Below are 18,020 nucleotides of genomic sequence, written 5' to 3'. Positions count from 1 at the left end.
AGTAAGTCCCGCCGTTCAGTTTGACCAAGAACCCTTCATGCACAGAATTATTTCCGGCGAGTTGTCTCTCTTGTTTCCGGGATGCATGGCAGAAGCTGACCCAACTGAAGCGTGTCTGCACAGAAGCTAGCTTGATAACGGTTTTGGTGTGGGTATGTTTTTCCTTCTGCTGTATATTGTGCTACAAGTGAATCTTACCACTCACCTATCTTGACTGTTCCTTTATCAAGAATGAAATACTTAGATAATACATCAAGTTAATACATCAATGTTAAGAAAAGTGTGAAAAAGAAATATAATTTGTATAAGAAGTTTCTGAAAACAAGAAAAATATATGACCACCAACAGTACATCACAACTAGAAATAAATGTAACAAAATCATAAAAGATGCCAAACATGAATATGAAAGAAGACTTTCAAAAGAATGCAAAACAAACCCTAAATATTTCTGGAAATATGTACAAGCGAAGACAAAATCAAATACAGGCATTTGTCCTTTGAAGACAGAAAATGGAGAATTAGCTGTAAGTGACGAGGATAAGGCAAAGACACGAAATACTTTCTTTGCTGGTGTTTTTACTAAAGAAGATATAAGCAATATTCCTACTGGGACAAAAGAGGAGAAATGTAATTCCAGTCTTTATGACCTTGTGAAAACTCCAACAGCAGTAAAAGAAAAATTACAGGCACTTAACCCTAGTAAAGCACAGGGCCCAGATCAGATACCTCCACGAGTACTGAAGGAACTCAGTGAGGAATTGTCATTACCATTTTGTACACTATTTAATAAGTCAGTAGAGTTAGGAGAGGTACCAGATGACTGGAAAACAGCAGTAGTCACAGCAATATTCAAAAAGGGTACTAGATCTGATCCAGGTAACTACCGACCAGTTAGCCTCATATGTGTGGCATGTAAAGTACTAGAATCACTAGTTAGAGATGTTTTAGATAATTTTATGATTACAAATAATTTATATTCACCATGATGATTACAAATAATTTATATTCACCATGTCAGCATGGATTCAGGAAACACAGGTCATGTATTACTTAACTGTTAGAGGTTATGGAAGACTTAACTCAGTTAATAGAAGAGAAGGAATCTGTAGATATTATATATTTAGACTTTAAAAAAGCTTTCGACTCTGTACCACATTATAGGTTATTATCTAAGTTAGAGGCTTATGGGATAAATGGCAATATCATGAAATGGATAATTTCATAAAGGCTTTCTTGGTAGGGAGAAGTCAGAAGGTAAGGGTTGGAAATAGTTTTTCACCAGATGTGCAAGTATTGAGCGGAATTCCTCAAGGTAGTATTTTAGGGCCAACTTTATTCACCATATGTTAGTATGTTAGTAGTTGCTGCAAAATATTTGCCGATGATACTAAAATTTATGATAAAACCCAAAATTCCTTCAAATTGCAAAACGATCAAAACAACCTACAAAATTGGTCAAACATGTGGAATCTATATTTTAATGTATCTAAATGTAAAGTGCTACACTTAGGAAGAAATAATCCAAAAAAGAATTATATAATGAAAATTGATGGCACAAATACTAATGTTATTTCAGAATGCAATGAAGAAAAAGACCTGGGAGTAATATTTAATGAAAATTTTTCTTTTGATTGCCACATTCAGGCTGTGATAAATAAAGCTAATAAAGTATTGGGTATTATTAAGAGAACATTTACATTTATGGATAAGGACATTTTTGTCAACCTCTATAAAACAATTGTTCGACCAGTTTTGGAATATGGTAATATAATTTGGTATCCCAGACTAATAAGACAGTCTAAAGCAGTTGAACAGGTGCAAAAGAGAGCAACCAAAATGGTACCAGAGTTAAGAGATTTGGACTACCAAAACCATTTGAGACAACTAAACTTGCATTCACAAAAATACAGAAGATATAGAGGAGACATGATACAAGTATTCAAGATAATTAATAAAATGGTTGACACTGACCCCTGCACCTTCTTTTCTACTGACAAACTCCATGTTACCAGAGGTTCAAATACTAACCTTTTCACAAAATTTTGCAGAACAAATATTCGTAAGTTTTCTTTTAGCTTCAGAGCAGTTAAAGGATGGAATGCACTGAATAATTCAACAAAGACAGCTATAACTATTGACCAGTTCAAGAATCTTCTAGACAATGACTCTAAATCATTAATAAAATCATTCGATTTTGATGAATGAACATTTAAAAAATTTCATACGCATGTATGCAACCCTAAACTATTTCTGTATTAAGAAGGGGTGTTGAAAAGCCAAAAAGGCTTTTAAAAAAGTCCCAAATTCTGTACCTGTACCTGTACCTAAGTCATTTGGACACTTTGTTTTGTCGGTAACTTACCTGTACCCAAGCTTACTTATTACTTTTTGTTCTTAGTTTTGATCCAGGGCTGAATGGAAAGTTAAATATTTAATTTCAGTGGACATCCCCCATCCCCTGGCCCGGCAACCGCTACCTCAGGAAACCACAAAAACACGCAACCCCCCCTTATAGTCTACAGAATCTTCACAATGATGAAGGCGGTAGTCAAGGGAAAGAAGGAGGAGCATGTTTTGATGACTCTGTAACAAAAGTGTGTTACTAAGTTACTGTAATAATAATAATAATGGACAATTTGTTGAGCAATTTCCTCCCATAAACCTAATAGTGTGCCTTGATGTATTGCACAGGTTAAAAAAAGACCATAGTAACAGAACCATAGCACACAAATTGAAAACCCGTAATGTCTTTCACTTAGTTATGGCATTCTGATTCTCTAATATTGTGGCTGGAATGATAAAATCAAGTATGAAAATACCTTTTTAAAGTTTAAAGTGGATGAAAGCACTCCCTTGATCAGTAAGCATTTTGCAAACTGTTGCAGTGAAATAAAAAATCTTGACAGCTGTTCTGATTTTAAGTTATGCAATAGATATAGGATTTCAATCATTTGATGATAAATTTTAACTTTAAGTGTACTTTGTACAATTACCACATCATCTCATGTCTGTGATATTTATTTATTAATACCTGTGGCTTAAAGTACATAATGTACTATGTAGCATAATGTACAAAACAGAGGATTTGATCATACACTTCACTTTTGTTGTTTGGAAGAAGTAATCAAAACAGTTGAAAAGACACTGACTTTGTGATGTCATAATCCAATCTTATACAGAGAGACAGACAGACTGACTCACTCTTACTTTATCTCTCTCATAAAGGACCTGTATAAATGACTGAACATCATTTGGAATAAAATTGATTTTCTTCCCCCATTCTCTGTTTGGTGAAACAATCATGTTGCAATTCTAGCCATCAAATAAAAAGTTGTTGGTAAATGTAACCACTGAGTTTATCAACAGTTGAATGGTGTGTGCAGGGTATGGCGGAGGAAAAGGCAAAGTCCATGGCCAGTCCGACTTGTTGCAACCTAGGGCCATTGAAGGACATGTTGCCAGACTCGGCATCTGCTTTTCTGAGCCACGTTGAGGATATGTCGGTGCTGGGGGCCGCATTCTCTAGCCAGCTGACCACTGCCACTCAACAGCTGTTTTCCCAGGACTACACAGACTGCATCAAGTCCTGCGATGTTTTGCTGGACAAAACATGGGAAGCACTCAACACAGGCTACTGGAAAGATGTGGACATCAACTGGCGCTATGCCTACACACTGCTGTCAGTGTTGAAAGCACTCAGTCAGTGCAATCTGTTGAGTGACAGCCAGAGCAACATTGACCACGCCTCCATTCTGAAAACCTGTGACATGGGACTGCTGATGGGGGCGCCAGTCATGGACAACATCCTGGCCAAGATGTCACACAAGTTTCAGGAATCGTTCGGAGATCAGCGCCCAAGTGTCGTCAGCAACAGTCACACAGACAGCAACAGTGACACCAAAGTTTCCCCCAGCAAGAAGGCCAGAACCAGTAGTGATGCAGGCGACATTTCCAAAGAAACCAATTCAAACTCAGATGCAGAAAAAGAAGAGAGCAGCTTGATGAAAACTGTGAGCAAGGAGAGAGAGGTGCCTCGCTGCAACTGTCCATCTGTGGAAATGTTCAGTGCCATGTTCTTTGACCTCCAGCACCCTGTGGTCATCACGGGTGCCATTGGCTACTGGCCGGCGCTGACGACGCACAAGTGGTCACTGGAGTACCTGCAGAAGATTGCAGGGGCCAGGACTGTGCCAGTGGAAATTGGGTCACGCTACACTGAGCAAGACTGGACTCAGAAGTTGATGACAGTCAATGAGTTTGTGGAAGAATTCATCACATCACCCAAGTCTGACACCAAAGGCTATCTGGCTCAACACAACCTTTTTGATCAGGTGTAGTATTGCCCTGGTATCTCCTGTCAAGTACACTCAAACAGTGTTTCCATGCATCAGGATGTATGTCAAACTGTTTGTAATTGCTGAACTCAAAGATAACATTATTATTTTATTATTGTCTCATGCAGTTGTTCTGTTGTTTTTCTTTCTAGACATTTTGAACTGAAAGAGAGCACCTGTTGGGTATATGTGTACTAAGTGTGTGTAAAACACTTTTTCAAGCTTCATTGTTTTTTCAACATCAGAAGTAAACTGGACCACTTGGTCAAAAGCCCTGCACTGATCTCTCTCAAGTCACGCCTTAAACGAAACCTCTTTCCAAAACAGCTCCAAACCCTTCCTCTTTTCATCCACAGTGTTTCCAACCCTCTGTCCACATTTGTCATAAGTTTTGCCTTCCATCCTTGTTGCAGTTATGCATGCATATTAAAATTGGATGTGAACGCACTTTCATTTGTTTCCCCACAACAAGGTTTAGCACTATAATAGTATAAAGATATATTGATTGGTAATATTATGGTAATGTTATGTTGTTATCATCATGATGTGCTTTTGTTATGATGACATGTTATAATGAGATTGTGTTATTGGTTTGATGATATATTACAATGACATTATTGTTATGATAACATGTCTGATGTCATTGTTATGATGACATGTTTGGATGACATTATGTTATTGTTATGATGACATTGTCATGATTATGTTATGATGAATTTATGTTATTGTTATGATGCCACGTTACTGTTATAATAATGTTAGTTTTATCATGACATTATGTTTTTGTTTTAATGATGTTATGTTATTGTTAGGATGTATTGTTATGATAATAATAATAATAATAATAATAATGGATACTTATATAGCACACTATCCAGAAATCTGCTCTAGGTGCTTTACAAAAACGCTTTTGATAACATAAAACATTATATCTATGTTACATACACACACCAAAATGTGACCACACACACACACACGCGCGCACGCACGCACGTACGCGCACACACACACGCACGCACGCACACACACACACACACACTGCATACATACATTTTAACATACATGTGTATCTAACAGCTACCCTAACAAATACGCACACATAGGCAGGCACAAACTTACATAAACACACGCACACACAATACACATTCATATACATGCATGTAGTTGTGGACCTGCCACAATTGAACTTATTGCTGAGGGAAAAGGTGAGTTTTGAGACGAGATTTAAAAGATGCGAGGGAATCAGAGTGACGGAGGTTATCAGGGAGCTTGTTCCACGTCTTTGGCGATTGAAAAGAAAACGATCTGTGTCCATAGGTCTTACTTCTGACGTGAGGTATCCTGAGAAGTCGAGTATCAGAGGAAGAACGGAGCTGGCGAGACGGGGTATAGATATGGATGAGTTCAGAAAGATACTTGGGGCCAGATCCGTTGACTGCAGAAAAGGTCAGAGTGGATAGCTTATAGTCTATTCGATCAGAAACAGGCAACCAGTGGAGAGACTGAAGGAGAGGATGACACTGTGGTGTTGTTATGACGATGGTGCGTTGTGCAGATCACAGAGCTGAAGGAGGACATCAGCATCCCAGTGTACTGCTGTCTGGGGGAGGAAGAGGACGTGGACATCAACGCCTGGTTCGGACCCTGTGGCACTGTGTCCCCACTGCACCACGACCCCAAGCACAACTTCCTGTGCCAGGTGATGGGGGAGAAGTACGTGCGGCTCTACTCCCCGGACTTCACCCACCACCTCTACCCTCACCCTGACAAGCTGCTGGCCAACACCAGTCAGGTGGACTGCGAGCACCCAGACCTGGACGCATTCCCCAGATTTGCTGAGGCGCTGTACCTGGAGTGTGTCTTGAAGCAGGGTGACATGCTCTACATCCCCCCCAAGCATTGGCATTATGTCAAGTCCCTGTCCCTGAGCTTCTCTGTCAGCTTCTGGTGGCAGTGAGTGTGTGCATGTGTGGGTGTGAATGGGGTGCAGTTACTTACAAACAGGGGCAGAAGGTGGCAGTGAGTGTGTGTGCATGTGTGGGTGTGAATGGGATGCAGTTAATTACAAACAGGGGCAGAAGGTGGCAGTGAGTGTGTGTGCATGTGTGGGTGTGAATGGGGTGCAGTTATTTGTGTTAATTACAAACAGGAGCAGAAGGTGGCAGTGAGTGTGTGTGCATGTGTGGGTGTGAATGGGATGCAGTTAATTACAAACAGGAGCAGAAGGTGGCAGTGAGTGTGTGTGCATGTGTGGGTGTGAATGGGATGCAGTTAATTACAAACAGGAGCAGAAGGTGGCAGTGAGTGTGTGTGCATGTGTGGGTGTGAATGGGGTGCAGTTATTTGTGTTAATTACAAACAGGAGCAGAAGGTGGCAGTGAGTGTGTGTGCATGTGTGGGTGTGAATGGGATGCAGTTAATTACAAACAGGAGCAGAAGGTGGCAGTGAGTGTGTGTGGGTGTGAATGGGATGCAGTTAATTACAAACAGGAGCAGAAGGTGGCAGTGAGTGTGGGAGTGAATGAGATGCAGTTGCTTACAGACAGGGGCAGAAGGTGGCAGTGAGTGTGTGTGCGTGTGTGGGTGTGAATGGCATGCAGTTTATTTCTTCTTCATTCGTGGACTGCAGCTCCCACATTCACTCATATGTACATGAGTGGGCTCTTACATGTATGACCATTTTTACCCCACCATGTAGGCAGCCATACCCTGTTTTCAGGGGTGGATGCAGTTTACAACAGGTGTGGAAGAAATGGTGAAAAATGCTCAAATTTGCACAAAGGAAGTATTAATCCAACTTATTGTGTCCCTTGATAAAATAAAAAAAAGAAAGAAAAAAGAGGAAGCAAGATGGAAAGCAAGAACTGAAGATCTATAGGTCAAACCTGCAAGTTTTGAACCTGAAAGTGCATCTAGCTTTTGTGCTGTTTAGATATAGATGCTCAAAAGTATTTTCAAATGAGATATTTTTCATTGGATTACTGTTATTTATTTTTGATTAGTAAATATATATTGGATTTATCTATAGACATATTTAATAGATGTTTATGTAATGGTTATACTAACAAGTTACTCAAACTTTTCTGAGCCAAGTGGGCTGTCCTGTGGGACACACACAACCAAGTGGGCTGTCCTGTGGGACACACAACCAAGTGGGCTGTCCGGTGGCACACTGAGTCAAGTGGGCTGTCCTGTGGGACACTGAGCCAAGTGGGCTGTCCTGTGGGACATTTGAGCCAAGTGGGCTGTCCTGTGAGACACTGAGCCAAGTGGGCTGTAATGTGGGACCTTTGAGCCAAGTGGGCTGTCATGTGGGACCTTTGAGCCAAGTGGGCTGTCATGTGGGACATTTGAGCCAAGTGGGCTGTCATGTGGGACACTGAGCCAAGTGGGCTGTCATGCGGGACCTTTTAGCCAAGTGGGCTGTCCTGTGGGACACTGAGCCAAGTGGGCTGTCATGCGGGACCTTTTAGCCAAGTGGGCTGTCCTGTGGGACACTGAGCCAAGTGGGCTGTCATGTAGGTGCCTTGTGGTATGTTTTTGAGCTCTGTGGGATTTGTTCTGTCCCTGCAGCAGAAACTTTTCGCAGTTTTCCTTTTCGTTGTTGATGTTGGTAAAATCATGTTAAAAACGATTCCCTGGTGTGCTAAAATGCTATTTTTTATATTTCAAATGTACTGAATTACTTTTGTCAGTAATACTAATAGAAGCTCTTTTGTGTGTGTTGATGTCTTGGGGTTTTGCATTTAAACTTTTGCAACTATCTCAGTATCTGAGATGATTTCTGGTGTCAGGATTATTAATACAACAACAGTGATTTGTAGCTTATGTATGGGTAACGTCTAGTTTTTTAAAAAAAGAAAAAAAAAAGAAAGATCGAATCTGCAAAGATGATTGAAATGGAAAAAAAGTGTGAAGGCTGTATTTTTGGTCATGATTGTACTTGACAACAGTCTACTTGACCAACATTCACTGCATAGTTAGCTGCTTACAATAATATGTTTACTCTTACTTGGTTCTCACAATATCAACCTGTGATCTGATCTCGGTGGGTTTAAAAAGAACTGATGCTTTGTTTCTTTAAATTCTCAGATAAAATAGTTTACCGTTACAAAATATACATATAATATCAAATTCTGAGTGAATCCTATGAGTACTTGCTATATTTATAAATTTGTTATGAATATCAGTTTGACTTTGTGTTCCCACCTATTCACATTTTTGACTCACTTGTGTAATTTGTAAACAAAGTGAGTCTATGTTTTAACCCGGTGTTCGGTTGTCTCTGTGTGTGTGTGTGTCTGTGTGTCCGTGGTAAACTTCAACATTGCCATTTTCTCTGCAAATACTTCGTCAATTGACACCAAATTTGGCATAAAAATAGGAAAAATTCAGTTCTTTCCAGTCATCATGTTTAAAACAATATTGCACCTCTGGGATGGGCACAAAAAAAATAAGAAAGAAGCCAAATTATATGCAAACTGAATTTACTGTTATATTTATATATTTTTATTCTCTAAACTTGGCACTTTGATCTGATATTCTGACACAACAACAAGAGCAGTCATTTTTATCATTTTTTTGTTCAAACAGGAATTTCTTTTGCTAAGCATGGAAGTTTTATTTATTTTGCATGTCTTTGCTGCAGATAGTAAAAAAGGGAAATTAATCTGTAATTAATGCTAGGGGGCTTAATTTGCTTTAAACTGATCTTTCTCATCTCAAACATTACATTTTGAAATTATACTCAGTACATAAAAAGCTTGTGTGTTTTACTCTCAGTGTACAGGGATTTCAGTATGTTCATTCGCCCAAGTGGTCTTTTTCGGAAAATACTAAAATCAATACGACGAGTGGACTTTATAGAGCTATTGGCTGAGCCCTGAAGGTCATGGGCAAAAATCAGTTGCGTACACATATTCATACATATTCAAAGCGCGTGCTCATATTCTTCGCGAATGCGAACGACGCCATTTTGATTCAAGTTGTTGACCCGCCCGTTCAGTCCTATATTCGATCAACAGTACACGATAACATGTGATGGAAAGTTGGAGAAGGAGACCATTAAATATTTATTCAGAGAAAGATTTGTGAAGGCCTCATCACTTACTGGATTATGCCCCAAACTGCCATAAAAATATACCGGCATAGAATCAGTCAGAATTCACAGTTTAAAATAATAAACCATGAGAGTTAATGCCCTTGAATTGATGAAACGCAAAAATTTCCAGTCTTGACTTTTCGCAAAATGAAGTCCTTTTCACTTCATACAACATTTAGAAGTACTTGTACTTGGCTCTACATGTTGTTAGTTTAACAAAATACACATTTTTCATATCAACTTTAAAACTATAAAACTAGAATGAACATAAAAGAGAAATTGAATCGACCGTGTCGTACGATTCCCGGTGGGTGTAAGTGAACTTGTACATCTATCTAGATCCAGAGAAAACGGCTGAATGTTGCAGTGTGATTGTGGGGATAGCCACGTCTCCTTTACCACAGACTTATTGCCCTTAAAGATTTTTTGAATGCCCAAGATAATCAGAATAATATTAAACAGCGTTTTCACTGCGAATACCGCAATGGATTTATCGCCTTTTAAAAAAGCATGTTTAAATGTTATATTTTGAACGTCAGTTAAGGAGCCATGATAGTGTAATGGATAAGACAGTTTCTTCTCATCCAAACACGCGGGGTTCGAATCTGCTGTTAGGACTTTTTTTTTTTTTCTTTTTTTCATTTAACCCGAAGCTTTATAATAACAAATACATTATACAGAACACATTTTAACAATTAGATTTTTTTTTTTAAAGTGTATCACAAGTGAGTCTTGAAGGCCTTGCCTCTCTTCTTTTTAATTGTTTGCCTACAATTATTTGTAAAACTCACATACAGACAAATATGAATATATGAACATATGAAAATTAAAATTGTTTGTGTAAAAACCAAAATGAGGTCAATATAAAGACTCACATTGTGGGATCAAACTTCAAAGAAAAAGAAAGAAAAAAACCATTAGCGCATTCTGTAAGCAAGCAGATTTTATTAACAAAATACAGAAGTTATGATTTTCCTCAACCCCTGTCTTGTTCACTGCCTACCTACCAGTGGCACTGGCCAAGTCCACAAGATGTGTAGTGAGTCAGCTATTCTTACATGTCACACACATGGTGATCAGAATTTCTTTCCAACTAGATTAGTACTGCTGCATTATTTTATAAGTAGAATAAGAGTCACTTTCTGAGTGAACAACCACTTCATTCTTCCCCATTGACTCAGAATGGAACCTAAACAGGATGATCAATACATACTCCAACATTGTAAACTTGTGATAGTTGTTGCAATACTATTTACTGATGATTTGAATGTTTGCAAGCGCCTCTGTATTGAAACAGAATGTGTACAATCCCCATGTAAAATTATAAGATTATTGTACATTTTTTTAAATTGAAGGATGAAATTAAAAAGCAACCCAGTGAAGATTATCTGTACAACTGTTTAAATGATATTGGTTTTAATGTAGATAATTAACCCAGTGAAGATTATTTGTATAAAATGTTCTTTGTAAATAGTTTTTAACTGTGGATAAAGTAGTCGTTACTGCCCACCTCTTCCCTTCACCCCTCCCCTTCTCCCCCAACTCCCTCTGATAACTCCCCACTTCACTTCTCCCCCTAACTCCCTCTGATAACTCTCCACTTCACTTCTCCCCCTAACTCCCTCTGATAACTCCCCACTTCACTTCTCCCCCTAACTCCCTCTGATAACTCTCCACTTCACTTCTCCCCCTAACTCCCTCTGATAACTCCCCACTTCACTTCTCCCCCTAACTCCCTCTGATAACTCCCCACTTCACTTCTCCCCCTAACTCCCTCTGATAACTCCCCACTTCACTTCTCCCCCTAACTCCCTCTGATAACTCCCCACTTCACTTCTCCCCTTAACTCCCTCTGATAACTCCCCACTTCACTTCTCCCCCTAACTCCCTCTGATAACTCTCCACTTCACTTCTCCCCCCTAACTCCCTCTGATAACTCCCCACTTCACTTCTCCCCCTAACTCCCTATGATAACTCCCCACTTCACTTCTCCCCCTAACTCCCTCTGATAACTCCCCACTTCACTTCTCCCCCTAACTCCCTCTGATAACTCCCCACTTCACTTCTCCCCCTAACTCCCTCTGATAACTCCCCACTTCACTTCTCCCCCTAACTCCCTCTGATAACTCCCCACTTCACTTCTCCCCTTAACTCCCTCTGATAACTCCCCACTTCACTTCTCCCCCTAACTCCCTCTGATAACTCCCCACTTCACTTCTCCCCCTAACTCCCTCTGATAACTCCCCACTTCACTTCTCCCCCTAACTCCCTCTGATAACTCCCCACTTCACTTCTCCCCCTAACTCCCTCTGATAACTCCCCACTTCACTTCTCCCTGCACCCACCCACCCATACAGACACACACACACACCCTTCCCCCCCCCCCTCTTTTACACACCCAAAATGTTCTTTTTTGACTCACTTATGTAAACAAATTATTTTTATTGTTGTCCAATACTGAATGAAGACATTTATATACCATAGTATGTCAAGTTCTGCATTCTTTTAGTTCATGTGTACATTTGTTGTCCCTTACACGAGAAAGATCTGAAGGCAGCTATCAGGTATAATTGATTGCTTTTGTTATTATTAGTTGTTGGGGGAGACCGTTTTATTGTTAAAGAAGTGGGCATGTTTCATTGCTATTGCTAAGGCATACTTGAAAATTGTTTCTTTAACCTCTGACTCCTGGAACTGTATGTAATTTTTTAAAACAATAAAAAAAATCAACCTATAATAAATAAAAAAATTTAAAAAAAAATTTAAATCACAAGATTAAAACAGTACTAAAAAAAAGAAAAAAAAGTAAGATTATCTATTCTTGAAGTTGAAGGAAAATGAATGGAGAAAATAGTTATCATTTGTTTAAAGAATGAGAAAACTCCCAATCAGAGGAAGATAACTAAGGTCTTTTGGAAAAAAACACAAAAAACCCACAAAATAGTTTGAGAAAAAAAGATAGAAGAAGAAAATTCAAGTCTGTATGATTTATAGGTGGAAATGGTGTTAAGAAGATATTCACAGATATATTACACACAACTACCAAATGTGCAATTATGTAGTTTTCCTCCACTATCATATTCTTTCAAACGTTAACACTATACTTTAAATCACACCCAGTGACCCACACACACACACACCCTCCTACCCAGGCACCAACAAACACTATCATACAATATTACAACACAAAACCTCACTGTTAACAATATTTCAGCTTGAAGCTTCCATCTGGGTGGTTTCATAGTAAATGAAATTTAGGAAATGAAGGTTTCAAGCACCTTCTTCCAACATGCTCCTACCCCTGCCTGTTGATGTACATTGTAGTGTGTAATCGTCATCAGGATAACTACAATCACTTCAGTTGATCAGCAACAATGCTACTTTAATTTTCGATCAAGTTTTCATATTCCTATTATGAGGTAAATCCAACAAAATTTGAACCACCTTTTTTGCACTGTATGTGCAACCAGCCATGTTGACACTCTCAACAACTTTTTTGCTTTACAAAATAATGGGGAAAAAAAGAAAAAAAACATGCTGAGGATTTGTTTCAAACAGCCTCATGTCAGTCGCCATTTACAAGGAATTAAGCTCACTCACATGACGGGCTGGACTGTTGATAATGCAGTTACCCCTGAATCACAGATAAGTCTGATAGGAGGTGAGAGGCTTAATGTTTAGTAGAATAGTAGGATTGTTTGTCAGTTGTGTAGTTTTGCAGTTCTTTTTTCCTTTCTTTTCAGATGTAATGCGGTTGTATTCTTCATTTTGTTGGGCAGTCCTAATAAGGGCCTGTGTAGTCAAATATCAAGCATCAGAGTTCTTTTTTTTATTTTATTATTCTCACAAAAATATAAGGTGGGGAAAAAACAAGCCATCACCAACACCCCACTGTCCCCCTTTGTCACACCATGACACTTCCCCAAACACAAGAAGAGAAAAAGATATCGACACCCCAGTGCCTCCCTCTATCACACCATCACACCTCCTCCCCAAACACAAGAAGAAAGGGAAAAAGATGATCAACATGACCACCTCCAATATTAACATTATCAACAACAGCAGTTCAGTCTACACCAACAGATATTGCAGTTCTTGGAGTTCAGTGAACGTTTTATTTAACACATCAGTGATGCCAGACTTGATTTGCATAGTTTGACCTCAAGCAAAACAGATCAGTATATATATATATATATATATTATATATTAGGAGATGAATGTAGTTGACGTTTTGTTGTTCTTGACCAAGCATCCCCGACTTATGGAAATTCTGTGCTGGAAATGATCTCTTTTCTAATGCTCTCTTTGTTTCTGCATTTTTTCTTCCTGCTTTGTTGTCTCCTTTTTCTGCCTTCCCAGTCCATTCCCCTTTCTTTTTTTCAAGCTAGCCTTCACACTTTTTTCTCCTTTCTGCAGTCTGTGATGCATTATCTGTACTGTTTTGCTCTGGTGATAAGGTAGTGAGATTGTAAACACTGGGATGGGCACTAGCTGCCCATTCTGCAGTATTCTTTGCCGGTATGGCCTTTTTTATGTATTTTTTGTTTGGTATTGAATTATTGTTTTTTTTCCTTTTTTTTGATTTTTTGTAATTTGGGGATAATGAATGAAGTGGAATGGCTGTCGTCTTCAGCATGGCCTAGTCTTATTTGCTATGAGGAGCTAAATGGTTGGGATACTGTGTCATGAACTGTGATTTGTGGGTTTGTCTCCGTGTTTTTTGTAGATTGACAGTTTGTGATGATGCGGTTGAGCATTTGTATGGTTTGACAGTCCTGATATGGCCCTGTGCAGTCGGCTGGACTATAAGCAACAAAAACAAGAAAATGTTCTTGACCAAAAGAATCTGTGTAATTTTAAATATGCAGCTTAATCTCATAATGGTTGTAGCTTTTGGTAGTCAGTTTACTTCACTGGCCATTGGGGATGTTTTGGGAATGTAGTTTGTGATGGCATGGAATACTTAGCTGAATGATACAGGTTTATATCCGTTTTGCTGCTGTAGTGAATGCTTGGAGCATGCATCATTACTCAGACCACTTTCTAATCCTGTGGCTGCTTCGCTTTCTCTCGTTTCTGCACTTGTAGAAGTCTCTCAGAAAAGGGGTGGAGAACTGATGAGAAAGACAACATAAACATAGCAGGAGATAAGTTGGTTTTTTTCTCTTTATTGCTGTTTTCATTGTGTGGACTTTGTTTTTATTTGTGTTGCTCTTCAATTACCTGACTTGTTTTCATGTAGTGTTGCTCTTCAATTACCTCCCTTGCAGTGTCGGCAGCAGCGTTTTTATGAATGCCAAACGTTTGAAACGTTTGATTTTTCTCTTTGTTCATGGTCAGCAGTGCAAAACAGTTTTGCTTATAAACTGCTATAGTTGATGACTTGAGATTATTTGTTCCATTTTGATGTATATTTGTCATATTTATGTAAACACTGTTTGTATTGGTCATAGATTTCCATTGATTTTAGACAGTGTTTAGTAGTGTTCAAGTTAATGTTGAAAATTTACCGTACACACACACACTCACAAACACACACACACACTGTTTTAAGATTTGTCACTTTATGTCGGTGGAAACTGCTTATATATATATATATACACCAAACCTGATGTGCAAGTAGAAGTTATAAAACATTGCGATTGTGTAATATTTCGATTTTTGTGTTATTTATCCACCTTGATTTTGTTTCCTAATGTTACTGTGCCATTTTCTTTGTAAATTATTACAAGTTCACAAGATTCTGACATAGCTTCACTATAAATTTGACAACACACTAGTCTTTGGACGACTCATTTTGTATATGCTTTCTTTCACTGCTTCCTTCTCCTTAATTTCTGTTCTTGATCTTTTTCGTTTTCCTCATCCTTCCGACTTGTGTGTTCTCTTCTTCCTCTGTTACCGGTCTTTCTCATCTGTTTTCTTTTCGACTCCTGGTCCCCTTTCCCTTCATCTTCCACCGTCCCTATAGTCTTACCTTTATTTTTACTGGCTAAAGGTTTGACAACCACAGGGCAGTGAATCCATACACACTGTGTGTAAGGCTCTGCCTAGGAACTTGAAGGCAGGGCGCAAACCTCTCCTTCACCTGTTTTAACCTTTTTAAACTTTTTTCTCCCACTTTATCTCTCCCAGATTGGATCAAAGACGAACACTTGCAGTTGAACAAAGCGAGGTTGACCCAGTATTGTCCCGGCCAGATTTTATGCTGACCCTACAAAGCACTTCCCAAATTTCAAGCTGACTTCACAAGGCACTGCCCATATTTCAAGCTGACCCCACAATGCACTGCCCATATTTCTAGCTGACCCCACAATGCACTGCCCAAATTTTCTAGCTGACCCCACAAGGCACTGCCCAAATTTTCTAGCTGACCTCACGGGGCACTGCCCATATTTCAAGCTGACCCCACAAGGCACAGCCCAAATTTCAAGCTGACGCCACAAGGTACTGCCCAGCTTCAAACTATGAACTCATGGACCTGCTGGACACAAGTCTGTTGAACAGTTGTGATTTTGCACCTGTCAGTGTTGTCACCAAGAGAAAGAACCACATGTGTTTGCACCTGTCAGTGGAAAACTGCTTTGGTTTGGCACATTGCTCTGATATGCCAGGTGCATACAGCTCTATGAAGCCAGGTTCATAGATCTGGATATGTAAGTCGCTGGAGCCGAAATTGACGAAAACTACATCAGGAGTGACCTGTAGTGGTGGTTACCTTTGCAGATCTTTTTTTTTTTTTTTTTTTTTTTACAGAATTAAATGCAGAACCCAGGAACATCAGTAGTTGTCTTTTGCAAAAATATGTATAAAGACACAGAAAAACAAATAATGTACAGATAGAAAAAAAATCCCGGGATTGATCCTCAAGGACAGCAGTAGAAATTTCACCAAGAGTAATCTGACAAGTGACAGAAGAATTCATCAGTATTATTTGTCTGGCGTTCTTGCCGCCTCTGGCAGAACGATTAAAGAGCAATACTGCCAACCACAGCCTATGAGGCCGTCTGTAAACATGACAGGAAAAAAAAGAACACACAAATGGACAATCACTCATGAAAAAAAGCCTAAAGGAGTAATGGAAAATGTCTGCTGGAGGAGGATCTGTAGAAAGAGGACCAAGTACTGCTGCCAAAAAAGCAGGAGGAAGAAAGACACCGTTTAAAAAAAAAAAAAAAAGGGGGGGGGGGGGGGGCTCACAAGAAAAAACCGGAACATTCAATAGTATCAAGTTTTGTCGTCGTTTTAATCAGTACATTTATCTGTAAAGCAGAATTCAGTTGAACACTGATTCTGTTTCAGTTGCGAAGTGTCAAAGCATGCAGGCTGTTCCATACTACATATGCTTTTTTCTTTTTCTCTCTCTTTTTTTTTAAATGGAGCAAGCATGCATTAACTCAACACGCTGGTCAGGCTTTGAGAACCTACCCAGAAAAAAATAAGGCAAACGATTGAAAATCAAATAGAAAGAAAATGGGACGAACTTGGGCGCACCAACACACGCATGCTTGCTCACTCGAGCGTGCGAATGCACACACACACACACACCAAACGTACATGCTACACTATTCATTCTTACAGACACCTCAGCTCAACCGACAAACGAACACACCCAGCCCTTGCCCTCCACACACACAACAGCTGAACACTGAGCTCACATATTTTTTGTTCATACTGTCGCTACACTCTCCCCCAACCTCACCCTCCCCGCCCGTACACATCCGTACTGTTTTCTTCGCCCCGTCAGACCCCACCCACCCCTATCTGTGCGAGGTTTTTGTATCCACCGATACAGCTAGTTCACTGAGGACACTGTAGAACACAGTGGTTCACATGAGGACATTGTAGGACAGAGTGGTTCACATGAGGACATTGTAGGACAGTGTGGTTCACATGAGGACATTGTAGAACACGGTGGTTCACATGAGGACAGTGTGGTTCACATGAGGACATTGTAGGACATAGTGGTTTATATGAGGACATTTTAGGACAGTGTGGTTCACATAAGGACATTTAGGACACAATGGTTCGCGTGAGGATATTGTAGGACAGTTGGTTCACATACGGACATTGTTGGACAGTTTGGTATACGTGAGCACGATGTAGGACACATTGGTTCACATTAGGGCATTGTAGGACACAGTGGTTCACATGAGGGCATTGTAGGACACAGTGGTTCACATGAGGACATTGTAGGGCAGTGGTTCACACGAGGACATTGTAGGACACAGTGGTTCACACGAGGACATTGTAGGGCACGGTGGTTCACACGAGGACATTGTAGGGCAGAGGGTGAACATAACATTGTGGGACAGTGTGGTTCACATGAGGACATTGCAGGACAGTGTGGTTCACATGAGGACATTGTAGAACACAGTGGTTCACATGAGAACACAGTGGTTAACATGACGACATTGTAGGACGGTGTAGTTCACAAGAAGACATTGTAGGACAGTGTGGTTAACATGTGGACATTGTAGAACACAGTGGTTCACATGAGGACACTGGTTAACATGACGACATTGTAGGACGGTGTAGTTCACAAGAAGACATTGTAGGACAGTGTGGTTCACATAAGGACAAT

The 18,020-nt window shown here is 39.7% G+C and overlaps 1 protein-coding gene across 1 annotated transcript; it reads left to right on the top strand.

Annotated features, from left to right (window-relative positions):
• Positions 1–75: 75 nt before the first annotated feature.
• On the top strand, positions 76–16,573 carry LOC143300619 (bifunctional peptidase and arginyl-hydroxylase JMJD5-like). The gene is made up of 3 exons (XM_076614414.1): positions 76–152; positions 3,385–4,332; positions 5,891–16,573. The coding sequence occupies exons 2-3, from the start codon at positions 3,388–3,390 to the stop codon at positions 6,290–6,292; spliced, it is 1,347 nt and encodes a 448-aa protein (XP_076470529.1). The 5' UTR covers positions 76–152; positions 3,385–3,387; the 3' UTR covers positions 6,293–16,573.
• Positions 16,574–18,020: the final 1,447 nt, after the last annotated feature.

This window comes from Babylonia areolata, chromosome 26 (assembly GCF_041734735.1).
Source record: "Babylonia areolata isolate BAREFJ2019XMU chromosome 26, ASM4173473v1, whole genome shotgun sequence".
Taxonomy (NCBI): domain Eukaryota; kingdom Metazoa; phylum Mollusca; class Gastropoda; order Neogastropoda; family Buccinidae; genus Babylonia; species Babylonia areolata.
The sequence above is the reverse complement of the archived record's forward strand: the minus strand, read 5'-3'. Positions and strand labels throughout refer to the sequence as shown.